General features: G+C 33.3%; 1 protein-coding gene across 6 annotated transcripts; it reads right to left on the bottom strand.

The window, feature by feature from the left end:
- Positions 1–3,826: 3,826 nt before the first annotated feature.
- On the bottom strand, positions 3,827–16,331 carry syd (JNK-interacting protein syd). 6 transcript variants are annotated; one of them, XM_090173207.1, is made up of 24 exons: positions 16,094–16,331; positions 15,684–15,731; positions 15,152–15,600; positions 15,015–15,085; positions 14,460–14,956; positions 14,297–14,388; positions 12,228–12,269; positions 11,340–11,357; positions 10,579–10,636; positions 10,405–10,461; positions 10,148–10,292; positions 9,862–10,052; positions 8,741–8,911; positions 8,279–8,576; positions 7,929–8,090; positions 7,683–7,866; positions 7,084–7,615; positions 6,951–7,018; positions 6,744–6,892; positions 6,504–6,675; positions 6,318–6,431; positions 6,062–6,250; positions 5,829–5,996; positions 3,827–5,756 (listed from the first exon to the last, which is right to left on the bottom strand). In XM_090173207.1, exons 3-24 carry the CDS (start codon positions 15,585–15,587, stop codon positions 5,623–5,625), a joined length of 3,948 nt encoding a protein of 1,315 aa, XP_090029333.1. In that variant the 5' UTR covers positions 15,588–15,600; positions 15,684–15,731; positions 16,094–16,331; the 3' UTR covers positions 3,827–5,622. The 6 variants fall into 6 exon arrangements, with proteins under 6 accessions (XP_090029333.1, XP_090029332.1, XP_090029334.1 ...); XM_090173206.1 differs by having other exon boundaries at positions 15,152–15,603; positions 16,094–16,330; XM_090173208.1 differs by having other exon boundaries at positions 9,862–10,049; positions 15,152–15,603; positions 16,094–16,330.
- Between the last annotated feature and the right edge of the window lie 59 nt (positions 16,332–16,390).

Raw genomic sequence — 16,390 nt, 5'->3', positions numbered from 1 at the left:
TCGTAAGTGCACTTTTGTTTGGGAACAATTAATGTCAAACTTTTTATAAAAACTACTGCGTGGGTGGTCCTGAATGAACAAAATTCATTGCAGCTGGCCTTCGCATTTCTTGGAATTCGTCCACAGTCTTATTTCCTAAACAACTTGGGAGTAGAGAAAAACGAAGCTGTACATTGTCCAATTTGAAGAGGAGCAAGGGTCAAATGGGTGTGGGGGGGGGGCGCATTCAGAGGCTTAAAGTATCATCACGACCACGTTACTGTGGAATGCATATTGCATTTTGAGTTCTAGCTTTGAGGCCAATTAGCCTTTTCAGTTTACAATAGAGCCACGTAGTGGCAAATGCAAGAAGCTCATAAACTGTTGGATTTTCGTCTGCTAAGCAGACGCTTTATTGAAAAATTATCTGCTTAGCAGACGAAAATCCAGCAGCAGTTCATGAGCTTCTCGCATACGTGGCTCTATGTAAACTGAAAAGGCTAATTATATCAATTGCACTAACTTTAAGCCAGAACCCCGACATTTCAATCTCCACAATTAAAAAATGTATAATGAATAAAATGGATAAGCAAGGAGGATAAAGTAAACTAGTTCTTTAAATATGACATTAAAAAAATAAAAATAAATAAAATACAAAACAAAAAAAACTAATTTAATTTGTCCCAAAAAATTGTACCTGTTTTCCGAGGAGTTTTCGTGAATATACATAGAAATCTCATAGGTAACTAGAATGCTGCCGCCTACGGCCGAGCTTGACGCCAGTTCGCCTTGATCCTTCAGCCAATGAGAGGCCGTAGAGTGGTTCCGCCAAGGGGATAATAATCATCCTTGGATCCGCTACTATAGCGGGAGCATTGAGTTGGGAATAATACTATCTAGAGCCCCAGTTCAAATTTTCCCCATAGGCTTTAACACAGCATTAGTGAAGATAGGAACGAAAATCATGGGAGGGTTATCAACTACGACAAAAGCCACCTATGAGCGAAAAATTCAACTATTTAAATGAAAAATTCTTCGATAGCCCCTGCCGCCACCTATTAGCGACTTTGTGAACTATTATAATTTTAACTTTTGAACTGAAGAGGGAAAGCGACGCGTTTTTAAGAAAAAATTTGAAAACGCGTTTTTTTAAACTCTTTATTAACACAATATAGGTTTCTTTTGTGAGTTCTTTACTATTTTGTAATAGATTTTGAGTGAAATTTTAAGCATAATAGGTAGGAAATGCGCAGTTTCGTCTTGCGAAAATAATGGAAGAAACAAAAAAGTTTCTTGACATAAGTAGGAGCAGCACTAATAATCCAAAAAAATAGAAGACATTTTTATTCTAAATTATTCAAAATTACAATAAGGTTTCCAGGTAAAGTGAATCCTTTGTTGCAAAAATAGCTCAAAGCCATTGGAAGATCAGATAGGGTTCCAAACGCAACAGATGCAGTTTGCGGTGATCATTTTACAGTGGAATACTTCAAGAAAAACACCACTTTTAAAATGCTTACAAACACCGCAACACCTTCACTTTTCTTAAATACCAATTTTAGAGCTGGCATGGTACTATTTAAGAAGAAAATAAATTATTAGACCATTACTTAGATAACTTTTTACAGAATACGTATAGTAGAAGGTGGGGTGGCGGAGTGGTTAGCACTTTCGCCTCGCAGCAGGAGGCGCCGGGTTCTATGCCAGCTAGCGGCCCTGGGTGAAAATCCGAAACCACTCCTTTTGCGTAAAGTTTGTAAGTTCTCTCCCCACTGGTTAAAGGGGTTTTCCCCCGAGATCTTCGGTTTCCCCTTCCCATAAAAACTTGCTTAACGGTAATAGTTAGTGTATATTCTTTATTATTTATATTCATTATTTATTTATTTATATTCATTATTTATTTATTTATAATCATTATTTATTTATTTATATTCATTATTTATTTATTTATAATCATTATTTATTTATATTCATTATTTATTTATTTATTTTCATTATTTATTTATTTATAATCATTATTTATTTATTTATATTCATTATTTATTTATTTATATTCATTATTTATTTATTTATATTCATTATTATTTATTTATAATCATCATTTATTTATTTATGTTCATTATTATTTATTTGTATTCATTTTTTAAATCCTTTTTTTGTTTTAGTGCAATTTAATCTTTTAAAATACTCTAAATTATTTCAAAATGAAATATGATTTACCAAGAAACTTTGTTGTTTTGTTTTTTAGCTTTAAATTATAATAGTTCACAAAGTCGCAGGGTCCATCGAAGAATTTTTCATTTAAATAGTTGAATTTTTCGCTCATAGGTGGCTTTTGTCGTAGTTGATAACCCTCCCATGATTTTCGTTCCTATCTTCACTAATGCTGTGTTAAAGCCTATGGGGAAAATTTGAACTGGGGCTCTAGATATTATTATTCCCAACTCAATGAGCGGGAGATAGGTGACGTCATTCTCTCTGGTGACATTAAATTCTTGGCAGAACCACTCTTTGAGCTCTGATTGGCTGAGATCTGGCTATCGTCTACCACGGCGTTTGGCCCATTTGCCAGTTACACGGCAGCATTCTAGTTACCTATGAGATTTCTATGTGAATATATAGGGGTTGTGGCTTTTGGGCGGTTTTTCGCCGAAACTGTGGGATTTTTAACTTTCGAACATTGGCAACACTGATATCAAGTGAGACTATTGTTATGGTTCGAATGTCGTTAGTGGTTGTCGATATGTATATCGAGTGAGACTATTGTTATAGTTCGAATGTCGTTATGTATATTGAGTGAGGCTATTGTTATGGTTCGAATGTCGTTGTTGTCCACAATTTCCAAAACCTCTCATAACATTATACCCGTGCGGCAATGCCATATTCTTTTTAAGCCTAATCCCCTCTAGTTATAGAGGAATTGTTAGCCTCATCCCCTCTAGCTAAAGAGGGATTGAGGCCGTTATTTTAACTCTTGATATTGTCGGTGGTGGTGGTGTTGGTGATTACATCTCGGCGCTAGCTCCGAAAGAAGCCTATTGTTCCTCAACGGCTCTTGATGAAAATTTTATTGATACGTCATTCGATTCGTATTAGTTCGCTCTACGGCGTTGATATTAGAGAAAGAGGGAGATTTTGTCCCCCAATTTAAAATGCGATGTATTTAGCTCCGAGTGGGTCCCGCGAAACCAATTTTTCAGTAGCGGCACCGAAAAGAAAATTAGTTATGGTATTGTTCCATCGGTATTAATTACACCAGATACTTATTTGTTCTTCAATTTACAAAGCCATGTCACAATGGGTAACAATGTACCGTGTAAAACGTTATGGAACATTATACCATGGACTAATTAACAACATTAATTAGTCCATGATTATACTTAGCATTTTTATTAGGGGGATGAAAACTCCCTTTTTGATTATGAACAATGGTGTGGCACTGTCAGGTTAGAGGGAATTAATACAGATAGAACAATACCATAACTAATTTTCTATCTGGTCTAGGCAAAATGGCAATTTTGACCTTTTTCTTAATTTCTTTTTATTTAAATGTTATCTTAAAACATCGTTTCCGCAAAATAATATTTTTTTGTAATCCTTGACCTTCACCAAAATAAAAGAAACTGCTGATTTTGACCATTTAATTACGCATTTTTATTTTAATCATATCTTTTAAAAAAATTACTTGCGTAAAGTAATTTTGATATTTTTGTAATTCTTGACCACTAATTAACCGAAAGCAAAACAAACAAAAAAGGTGCTATAATAGTTCAAAATTCCGCAGCTTAACTTTTATTTTGCGAAACAAAGTATTAGGGTAATATTTATAAATAACGTTTATTACCAAATTCTTAGTCACGAAATACAGATATTCTTACGCGTAAATTTTAAATTATATTATATAATATCCCTCAGTTAATAGCTTTGTAAAAAACTAAAATAAGCGGCAAATGGATTTAAGACACAAGCCAGGTAAATAAAACAGATTTTAGGAAAAACCTTAATCCGAAATATCACAAGCAAATTAAAAGGTTTTTCAAATCTGACTAGACTATTATTTTATCAATCTTGGTGAATTTCTAAAGTATTTTTTCAGTTTTCAAAATAAACAAATTAAAATATTCACTCCCCTTCTTGAAGCTCAAAAGTATGCAAAAACATATGTATTGCATTTAACCTAAACTTAAAAAAAAATAAACATGTACAACGTAAAGATACAACAGTACTGTACATTTTTACAGTTGGTTTCAATAATGCCAAAAGCTTGATTTTTAGGAAATTAAAAACCAATGCCTAAAAGCTAAGTATCAAAAACTATATTTGACACATTTTACTTATAATCTTTTTTTGCCCCATTTTGCTGTCATATTTTTAAGTGAAAAACAGGCTTGAAACAACATAAGCAAAAAAGTTTACATAAAATAACCTATAAACTAAAAACACTCATTTATCAAAAGTGAACACAACTAAACCTTTAAAATGTGACCAAATCGGCAAATTTATACAAAATGATTATTTAATTGAAATGCAATTTCTGACCTGTTTTTCACATTAAAAAAAAGTCGGAAATTGGGTTAATCTTAAGTAACGATTTTCAGTCTACTGTTTTCATAAAGAAAAACATATATAAATATGCAAAAATTTGCATTAATTAAATAGGGGGAAAAAATATTCCATGAAAAATAAACCTATTTAAAATATTTCACGTGGTATTAAAAATGTATACAAAAAACAGCCACCTTAAAGAGTATGAAAGTGATGTCCTCCCTATGGACTATTTTTGTTAAGACTACCTTTGCTGCGTGAATTAATCAACAGTATAGTATGTTCGGTTAACCCAAAAAACAAAAATGCTCTTTCTACTTGCCAGTTAGTGACAAACGAAAATTCACAAGAAACTGATATTGGGTGGTAAAGATGGTATGAACTGAAAAATGATAAACTGTGCAAACACTCATCTTTGACCATGGAACATACTTTAGCATTAATTAATTACTGCATAAGTTGCAATTTAAATTAATGGTTGTTAATCAAAATTATAAATAATTTATACAATTTTAAGGTAATAACTGCCTTATAAATGGGTATATAAACTTTTTCAAAAATGTGGTCTAAATCATTAACTGTTTCAGTCATAAAAAAAGTTTAGAAACCTTTACAGCTGTCAAAACTGTTCAAATTTAAACAGAAACCTTAAGTGTTTACAACATTACTGCAAATTACAGCAAATTAAAGTTAATTTTACTTAGAAAACACATGACTATTAACAAGAATAGTAATAACTTAAAAAATAATCTCTCTTATTATATAGTATATTATTTCTAATTACGCGTAAAACATTTTTGAAAATGTTTACGCCAGGTTGAATATGGGAGAGTGGAAGAGAAAACCATTTACAAGAATACACGGAATATTTCCAGTGTTTAAAGTCAATAAATATGTAGTATACAAATGAGAGATCTTTACATTCGGGTTTCTGTTTTTATCTCAAAGTTCTTTTTTTTTAGTTTATACAATGCGTACTATTTAGACGTACATTTATTAACACTGCGCTTTTGTTTTCAAAAAATGCTCACTGTCAACTTTTGAGAGGCGGCGTATAGGCTTAAGCATGTAATTTGTTATACATATTAAATTTTAAGTTCAATCGCAATTAGCTACTTGCCACACTATAAGATGGCTTCGTTCACCTTTAGATAGTCCCGAAGTTGGTTTTTTGTCAATTGCTGTTGGAAGCGGAACATTACCCACATCTGGATCTTCCTCTTCTCCATCACCTTGTTTAACGTTCCAATTATTAATCAAACTTTTTTGTTGTTAAAGAGTCAATTTAGGTATTTGATACACACCAATACGGAAATCAATGTAGCCTTCCCCTCCTGAAAGAACAAGCATGAATTTCGGTTTCTTCTCCTTCTTCCCTTCGGATTTTGATGTGTGAACCGGCGTCTGAGCAGAAATTGAAGGCTTTCCTTCTTCTCCCATAACAACAGATGGTGCAGGTATTCCCCCCTCTCCTAAAGGTTTTATGTCAATTATTTTGTATCTGTTTTCTTAAGCATGCAGAGCTAAAGTTACAAACCGGGAACTGAAACGAAGAATTTGACAGCGTCTCTGTGGCCATGGAAAGACAACTGAGCTTGAGCCATAGAACAATATGGAATGAAACTTCCGGGAGTGACGCTATCTTTGCTATCAGCGTAGACTCTCACAACCCCACCAGGCGTCTTACCGCCACTGCCACTTGAGCTAGGAACACTCGGTTTGTTGCCTTGTAATAAGAAGTACGTGTTACACAAAATTCCTTATTTTGCGAATCAGAAAAATAACAAAAGCACCTTCAGAAAGAGGCACAGAAATTATAACACCATTTCCTGTACCCATCCATAAGCGGTTGCAAGAAATTAATAATGCTGTAATACGAACAAATGAAAAACCGAGCTTTCCAGTACCTGAATAAATAAGTAAAATTTAAAGCTTGAAATAACGCTGTAGGCTATCCTAAAGGATATAATAATATATACCAAGCATTTTGCTAACGTATGGTTCGATGTCAACATCTTGTAAATGTTGATGTGTATGGGCATGATATAATCTTAAAGTGCTATCAAGTCTTATAGAAACCCAGACTCCATCTCCAGCCCAGGCCATTTGCCTAACCTGGCTTTCTTTTCTCGGATGAGCATCGAATGATTTCTGGCAATTTAATAATACATGTATATTTATACCATCTAATTATTGAGAAACCAAAAGTGAAGACATACTTCAACTGAGAGTTGTTTAGGGTTAATAACGTGTATTCGATTTCTGTAACCACACCATACTTTGCCATGAACAACTGACATGCAGCGGATGGAGTGGTGAGGTTTTCCAAGGTCAATTATATGGTAATTCGTTAAATCCCATTGACCATCTACAAAGTAGGCTTGTTATTAATGAAACAATTTTGAATTTAACCTTATCAAGCAAACCTTGAGCTCTATGAAAAACTGCTACAGTGCCATCAGCGAGTGCAGCGAAAACACGACCTTTTACATGCCTTTAGAAAAAAAATAACATTAACATAACAAACTACACAAAGACAATTTTTTTTTTAAAACTAACACAATATTAAGCACGGAATCCTTAAGCTTGACTGAATGTATGCAGCGTTTCCACTGGGCAGAGGATGAATGGACGTAAATACTACCACTTTGAGACCCAAGCCACATAGTGGGCAAGACGCTGGACATTTTTTCAACCTCATTGTAAGCTAAGGGATTATCCTTTGGCAACTCAGACACTCCATCTTTCACAAGATCGGTTGGTTCTTTTATTACAACCCATTTTTGTTGCGACGTTGGGGAAAAAGTATCTCCTTCCCCAGTAGCTTCTTTTGACCCTGATCCATCCTGGTTAGATGGAGGTGAAGGGGGTCTACTGGTTCCACCGGTGGCACAGCTTACAAACGTGATGTTCCCAATTTTCATGCCACCCTCGTCTGTTTCATCTTTAGCTTCATCCTTGTTCTCTTCGGTAGTTTCTTTCAATGTATTTGTTTTGTCAGACTCTGGTTTTTCAGCTTCAGCCTCCGTTTGTGGTTGAGAAGCAATATTTTTGAAATCTTCATCAACGGGATAATCAGTTTCCTTTGCACCTGAAATTAAAATTGACAGAATAAACCAAGATAATTTTCCAATTTGATGGTGGTCAAAGATATTTACCAGGAACGCTAGCTATGCAAAGTAAATGAGAGGAGCAAATTGGAAAGCAGTCTAGAATATCACCGGGATTGTTTGCGTCTATAACGGTAACTTTGCTATTAGTATGAGTACTGGTGCAGATCCAGACAAGAGATGATAAATTCTGCTCTATTTCTTCGTGTTCTTTTCGGTCTTGCTCACTTTCCTAAAATATTTATGAATAACAATGTTTAACAAAGAACTTACAATTTATCATTTAAAACTAACCCTCAGTTCTTGATCCAATTTATCCACTTCTGAAAGATTTTCTCCATCTTTCGTAGATGATAATTTAGCTGGAGGGCTTGAATAAAATACACTTGCTCCGACAATCTCACCTCCGTCTAAAGTTCGTCCACCAGTCATATTGACCCCTGCTGCACACCAAATCTGATAAAAATAAGTAATACCAACTTAATACATTTGCAAAATAAGATTAAATGTAACATTCAATCTATGCATAATTACCGCACAATCCTTTGGATTTTGAAAACATAGCGCAATAAAACAAACAAAAAGCAATTACAAGCTGATCAAGCTATAAAAGACAAGTAAGGCTCTAAAATTAAGTAACGTACCTTCATTCCAGGATCTTTCTCTAGTAAAGGTCTACAATACACAGGAACTGGGACAGGCACTTGAGAGGTGTTACTTGGTTTAGCGACTGTCATAGCACCACCAGTTGGTGCACCTATTGCAAGAACTTTAGACGAAGAACTGGATGCAGAAGGTTGCAGCGAGTGGCTGCTTGTTTTAGTTGGTAAACTCCAACCGTAAGCTTGCATCCGTCCATCATCCTTTCGAACATGAGCTCGGACTTGTTTATACTGTTCCCGTCGCTCCTTTGCTCTTTGTTGTTGTAGACGCTCTGATGCGCTGAGCATGGATAAAGCAAAAGAAAATCTTTACGCCTAAATTGACTTTTAATCAAACAAGCTCTTCTTAGTATTAGGCAAATCCATATTTAAAAATTAGTATGCCTTCGCTAACTAGAACCCCATAAAACTAGTCAACTGGGCATAATAACGTTTAAAACTTACAGGTCACTATCTAAAAAGTCAAAGCCCCTGTGACGATCTCCCAGACGTTTCTTCCGCATTGATTCCAAAGCTGGAGTTACATTGGAGGTAGGTGCATTGAATTGCACGTTAATATAATTTGACATAGGTTTCCTCTGCGGTCGTTCAGGAGAACTAAACAAGTTGCTAAAACTGCACAGAGAGAGAAGAAAATACAAAACCATAAAACAAAGAAACAAAAAATAAACCATTTTCCTATAGGGAAATAGTTTAACTGGCATGCTATATATTAACTGAGCTAAAAAAATCAAGCAATTTATAATTCAAATTGGAAATTTACTTTTCAGTTTGGTTTTTTCTAGGAAACAACCAAAAGCGACCATTTATGTTTTGAACTAAAATGGTGTCAAAACCAAGAAAAAATCCAAATTGTCATTTAAACTTAATTTTTGATTCAATGAAAGTTACGTTGTTTTATAACTTCACCAAAGTCTATCTTTGATTAATAATCAAACCAAAGACTTAATTCTACAATAAACTGAAATAAATGAGGGTGCAATCACATGAAATTCATCTTAAATGACTGATATTAGCTAAGCATGCATATTATAAATTTTCAAGCAGTTAGTTATTTATACCGGAAGTAAGTCAATAAACTAATTAAAGGTGAAATAACTGTTATCACATCATGCAAAAAAACCAATTAAAAACATCCAAATTTAAGTTAAAAATAAAAAATTAAAACTCATTCTGAAAATCAATGCTTCATACACAGCAAATAAAAATATTAGGCCATAGAAATGAGAACGAATCACTGTTAGGGAACCTATGAAGAAACCTCTTTCCAGCATTATTAATAGTGTATTTTTTTTTTGCACAATGTGATTAACAAGCTGTTAGACCAATAACAAGAATTTCAGCAGGTTACCCAGTATTTGAATAATGATTAATGGGACTATGCATAATACACGCGACCTAAAGCTGGATATTTAAGGTTGTTAACGTTGCATATATCTTACCAAACCAGGAGAAAAAATTTTTTTTTGACCAAAATTGTCAGCTTCAATTATTTGTTTTGAAGATTTAGCATTTTTGACCTGGAGAGTTAGCTTGGCAATAAGTATGAAGAACGGTATAATTACAATTTCCAGATGGAAGACTTATTCTTCTTGCTTTCAATAGTGGTGTCGTTGCGAGATGCGCGAATCATCTCGGTCCACCTCACTGCTTCTTGCAGCTCCATCAGTCGTTCTTTGTACTGATTTCTTTCCATCAATACACGAGCCATTTCAACACGAGTAAAACGCTTGCGCTGAGCCATAGGTACATCCTCCTTACACAAAGAGTCAAAATGCAAGATGAAAAGCAAATGGTCGTTAGAATTTCCTAAGCAACAATTTAAAAAAGCTTGATAAAACTAAAATAAACCTCATCATCCGATTTGTTAGCTTTGGCTTTCTCGGAATCCTCCTTTGTTTTTCGAACCTCTTCCTCCAACTCAACAACTCGTTGCTTCAGTTTCTCTTTTACAGCTTGCAAAGATTTTATTTCCTCGCGCATAATTTCAAGCTCACTGTGATTAAAAATATCAAAAAGCGTTAAAGTCATACAAGCTTCATTTACAAAGGCTGATGCGCATAAACAATTAGTTTGTTATTCAAATACGAAAAGCCACATGATCATACCTTGTTAGCTCATCTACTTTAGCAATAAGATCATCCTTGACTATGTTCAACGCATTCCTAGGAAGGTATAGGTGGGAAAATTAATTTTTTTTTAGAAATATTGGACTGGGAAGAAAACTTCATGCAATTCAGCACAAAAATAGTTGAAGTAAAAACAAAGCACTGCAGACGCACTTTGTAGCCAGCAATTCGTTGTTTTCCATAATAAGATTTTCAACTTCTTTTCCCATTCCTATTAATTGTAGAAAAAATATTAGAATTATAAATATACACAAAAATAAAACTAGCTTAAGCAATGTTACATTTCGGGGTAATTTTGTCAGGGAACAAGTTGTAACGTCATGAAAGACACAAGCAGGGTCATAACAAAATTCATTAATGAAAAACTAACATTGCATAAACTTTTAATAAAATATATAGTATTTTATCAATTCAAAGTAAAAATGACATAAGTCATGTCACTTTTTCGGTAGAGTTAACTTGGTGTAGATAAACTAATAATCAAAAATTTTTTCAATACACTTAAGATTATTTATGAAAAATAAGTAATATAAATTTAAATAAACCAAGTGAATTCTTTCCTAGACATAAATCTTGCTTTTCCATCATGTTCTGGTAAGAGTTTTAAATCAAAGACATGTGAATTTGCATATTTCTTATAAAAAGAAGTGTTCTGTAAAATTATTAGCTTTTGAAATATAGCTTAAGCAGCTAGGCCTAAGTTTGAGGAGTTCCAGTACAATAGTTTTGTTTTTAAGAGTGAAAAGCAAAATATATATCTGTGAATACGGTTGATCTACTCTATACCATGCCAAGCCTATTTTTAAATAATGGCTAAAGGAACGCAACGAAAAGTCGTTAAAACTAGGTGAGCTATTAAAGCTTTATATTGGCCAATGTTTCAAAAACAAATGATAGGAAGCAGCAATTCTTACCAAAAAAGTTGTCAGTAACTAGGTATCAGGATATCGTGGGCAGCAACAGAAGGAAATAAGGAAAGGAAAGACACGAATTAGCGTAAGAACCCATAAAAAAATCATCCTCCATATTAAATTATAATAAAAACACAAAACCCACATAAAGTAGTTAAAAAAACCCAAGTTTAGTAACATATTAAAATGTGTAAACATAATTCAAAAAAGTTAAACTACGTCATGCTTCACTAAATATTATTTTTAAGGATTAAATTACTTAAAGTTCTATTTACACATTTTAAAAACATTTAATATGCAAAGACCAAATAATAAAAAATCAAGAATATCTGACAATATACTGTTGAAATCACAAAAATCTCAAAATATATTCAAGATTATTGTGATGGCAAACGCATATACTGAAATCAACATTTGAAGGACTTTGAAGAAAAAAATACTTTTGCATGATCTTTAAAAATTGTTATCCAAAGAATTAAATTAATAAATGCATTTAAAACAAGTTAAATTTTGAAAATCCCTCAAAAGTTGAGTAATGTAGCAAAATATAAGCACTGTTATTAGCTTTGGTTAAAAAGTACCAGTAATGATATTTGAAATAAAATTAAACACTTTGATTAGTTGTCAAATTGAGTTAATAAGACATCAAACACTACGGTACAAAAAATATAACAAAATACCAAATTAATATTGTTAATGGCTTTTGCAGTTATGCAAAGTTAATAGGCTATAGTTAGAGAATGTTAGTGAGACTGTGTAGATGCAAATTAGGATAGGTTTGAACAAGAACAGAATAAAAATACTAAAATAGTAACTAATTTTTAAAAATGTAAACTTATTTTTAATTATAGGCTAAAAAATTAAACAAAAAGTTAAAAGCCAAAAGCCTACCACGTCCGCCTTTCGACTCATTTTCAGTTTCAGAATCACTGTCTAAAATAAATAAAAAATGGAAAGAGAAAAAAGCGCATTCAAACATTTTTTCACTAGCATGCCCTACAATTTTTGAACTTTCTAAAGATATAACACTTGAAATGTAGATTTGAAAAATAGGCCTCAAATATAGTAGCTAATGGTATTTCGCAAATATCCGCTTAAATTTTTATTTAAAAGGGCCAGCTTGGATGTGGCGTTTATGATTTAATCTCATAGAAATATAAAAGAGTGTAAAAAGGCATTGTTTTTCAGGCAGTGCTTAGTGTAAAATAAAAAACATGCAAAATGAAACAGAACAACACTGCAAAAGCCTTTCGCTAACTATATTTCCTTAACCGTGATTGTTCCGTAACTAATAACAAGTTGAAAGAAATTAAGAGCGCACAATTAATTGGTAATATTTCACTAACCAGAAGACGCATATTCTCCAGGGTGAACATATCCTCCTTAATTTAATTATGCGGCATTTGATAAAATTTTATTTATTAAAGATAAAATTTTTCCTATATATCACAAAATTTTATAATATTTCCCCCAAAATGTTTCTAAAAATTAAAGAAATAAATAATGAGAGATAACTAAAAAAGGTAAGTATTTTTTATCCTAGTGGCAGGAAAATATAAACGGCGTCTTTTAATGTTGTAACCACCCCAGTCTTGAACCCTTGATAAGATATGCCTTTTAATATGAATGCTCTATAAGTATGATTCTTTACCAAATATTTTACTGAAAGCTAGTCACTGAATGCTGCCATCAGCAAAAGAAAACATATCCAAGCAAAGTACTTGTCAATCATAGTAATGCAAGATGTAAGTACAATACTTTGGGAAAATCTATTATAAACATATAGTCATACAATCGTTTAATGTAACAGCATAATAATACTAATATTCTGTTACATGAAACACTACCTAAGTAATAGCTCTTTATAAGCATGCCAATATAAAGGGCACTGCGTTGCCCCTTGGGTCAGCCCATGCTTTGTAGCCACATCAGGGTGTATTGTAAGTTTGGAGAAATACACTAACCAGATATTCCGTGATGGAAAATAACTACTCAACAGGTAGTCATAAAACTGACTTTGCATTCCTACTGGTTTAGTATATTCGACTAAAGCTTAAAATAAGCCTGCATTTTGCAGACAGGCATGGTTTGGTCTTAAGGGCAGCGTAGCACCTTGTAAAATTTCCATTAATAAACATTTCAATGGAATGAGGGGTAGGTTCAGAGCTTCAATAAAATATTCAGATAAGAATGGTAAGATTTTAGTTGGGGTCAGGGACGGAGAGAGAAACCTTGAAAAACCGCCTCAGTTCGGAGATGGGATTTATTTCATGCACATTCAAGATAATAGGAAATATCAGATTTTGAATGTAATCATTCTTTCAATGTGGAAGAATTATACTGTGTTTTGTCACTGAACAATTGAACAAGTTGCGATTATACATTACAGTGTAATAATGTAATTGGAAGGAAAAAATGTTTTATTAAAATTTTGCAAAATCCCAAGACTTTATTTAATTATTTCTAAATCCAACTTGCAAAATTGATCACCTCAACCCGGTCAGGGTTGCGAATGAGAAGCCGGGGATACCCATCTTTATGGGTCAGGTTAGAGTTCCCCGTATGATCCCTAACTTCAGATGAGTATAAGAAATCAAGTACATTAGGAACAAAACTTTAGTGAGCAACAGCTCACTTTCGCATTCTTATGAGGATAAATACAACAGCAGATACAAATGAACCATAGGTTTGGACCAGAGCCCATCCATAAAAATTACTGGTGGCACACCTTAGGACTTTCAAAGTTTTTATACCCAACTAAAGTTTCTTATGATATCGTAATATCCAAATGAGAAAACTGTTATAATAATATCATTGAGATTCAAACAATTTTAAGACAATTCTGTCTAGATATTAGTTAAAGCAGCTAAGACCAATGGTTGTAAGCAAATCTAGATTTAATCTATTTATGCAATGATGCAATATTGTTAGTTTAAAATGAAACAAAAACATTCTCATACCAGTGATGTCAGCACCCTCATCAACCTCACCAAGAACATCAGAGTCTTGGAAGCTGAGCTCTTGATATAAAGTATTAGGCCTCCTCTGCTCTCTATTTCAAGAGAAGAAATTGAACAAAAAATTTAATAAGTAAATAAAAATAAGATAACTTTTTACACTGACTTTTGAACAACTGTAGAACGTTCTGGTCCAAAGCTGCTTTCTGAAAAATCTTCGACATCCTCCAGAACAGGCGTTGTTCCTATGGTTTCGGATAAATCAGATCCAAAACCATCCACCCAGCCTCCCATACCAGTTCCTCGGTCACGTTGGGCTACACGATCAGTTAATTGACCTTTTTCTAAGGTGGATGCTTGTTCAATGTCCCTAATACTGAGACTATCTGGAGGGTTCATTGGAGAAGTTGCATCGTGTTGCAATTCACTTTTGAGACTAGTATTGGAGTCTGTACTTCGATTTGGAGAAGCCAAACTAGAGAATTCCATAGGACTAGTCAAGGATTTCACAGGTGTCTCTGGAGCTTTGTCTGAGTAGATTGATGTAGAGCGTAATGAGGGAAATGCTAAGTTGATTTTTCCTTTATTTGTTAAACTGTCAAAGCGTTCGCTGCCAAATAGGATTTTAGACCGTTCCATATAATCCATATGTGTTTTAAATAGCTACAAGTTAAAAAAATTATATTTCTATTGAATTTTTAAAACTTGACTTAAGACTCACTTCTGTATATCTTTCATGGAGTTTGTTATATTCTTTTTTCATTTCCGATTCTTTCTCCTCTAACCTTGTAGCTGTTTAAAATTAGATTAAATTGTTGGTATACTTCAGAAATATTCAATGCAAAAAGAAAACATTACCATGATCACTAGCATTCTTTGCTTTGAGCTCCAACATTCTAACAATGCTCTCCATACTTTCAACTTTTCCCTGTAGATCAGTTTTCTCATCTTCAACGGAATATTCCATTTCAAACAGTTTTTGTTCCGATGCTTTCCTAAGTTGTTTTTCCCTTTCATATTGGGTGACTAACTGTTCATTATCTTCACGCAATAGCTCTAACTCAACTTCATGTTCTTGGTTTTCCATGCAAGCCAAATCAAGGCTTTCCAATACACTAACAACCAACGGCATGAGTTCTTTAACAACATCTTCATCATAACGACTTATCATTCGTTCAAATTCTTGATAAATGCTGCCAGCCAAGTTTCGGACTCGCTCTGTCATAACATGATTGTCATCATTGCTAGTCCCATAAATAGTTTCAGCCATAGGTAGGCCCAAGTCCGAATCCATTTTCTTAAAAATTCTACTAAAAAAGCAATACATTTGTTTTTTTTTTTAAACAAAGCGACTTAAGAAGATGGTCAAGTATCTGAGATTACTGCTTACATTTCTAAAGCAAGGTAACGTCACTCGGTGATCACTCAAACATTTCGGCTAAGAGGAAAAATTGTTGTTAACTCAACCATGAAAAGGATTTTTGATGTGCTCTAAATATTTCTCATTGCTAGAAGCAATTCAAAACTTTTTATTTGCCTAAAGTAATTCAGTAAAATCTTTGGGTAAAGCTAATGACTTGCTGCGATTAATATCCATTTATAGCTTGATTTGATCTATGATAACTATTGTCAAAAGGTTCATCTCTTGACAAATATTAACAAAATTATAATATTATTATTATGAATGTGAGTAAACTTATGTGAGAAAAAAGTTAGATTAAAGTGGAAGCTGTATTACGAGTAAGGCTTAATTATAACAATAAGATTAAAAGAAAGACAAAACCAACAGCCTTGGCCTACCAATGTATTTTGAAAAATTCCATTTCTGTATTAGGGTGAATTTCACCGTTATGCTATGAATTTATTGTACAGTATAAGCGCCCAAATTCGCAAATATACTTTCATTTTAATTTTATAAACTGTACATGTTTAATTTAAAAATAAAATTGTCTAAATTATAAAATTTTAAAGAACTTAGAGCCTAAAACCACTTATCAACCGTATGACTCATGACGTAAATTGATCTAAAATATGACCCTCGTCGGACTTGGGTCATTTGGGGTCAACAGTGTCATTGATTTTCAGTTCCTTGATTGG

This window comes from Leiobunum rupestre, chromosome 4, assembly GCF_980474605.1.
Source record: "Leiobunum rupestre chromosome 4, qqLeiRupe1.1.hap1, whole genome shotgun sequence".
Lineage (NCBI taxonomy): Eukaryota > Metazoa > Arthropoda > Arachnida > Opiliones > Sclerosomatidae > Leiobunum > Leiobunum rupestre.
The sequence above is the reverse complement of the archived record's forward strand: the minus strand, read 5'-3'. Positions and strand labels throughout refer to the sequence as shown.

Excerpts from the sequence above, each read along its gene's own strand:
- syd (XM_090173207.1), bottom strand. The coding sequence starts at position 15,587 with ATGGATTCGGACTTGGGCCTACCTATGGCTGAAACTATTTATGGGACT. Across the intron at positions 10,053-10,147 it reads CTAACAAATCGGATGATGAG|GAGGATGTACCTATGGCTCA; the intron begins GTTTATTTTAGT and ends TCTTTGTGTAAG. Across the intron at positions 8,912-9,861 it reads AAGTCTTCCATCTGGAAATT|TTTTAGCAACTTGTTTAGTT; the intron begins GTAATTATACCG and ends CTCTCTGTGCAG.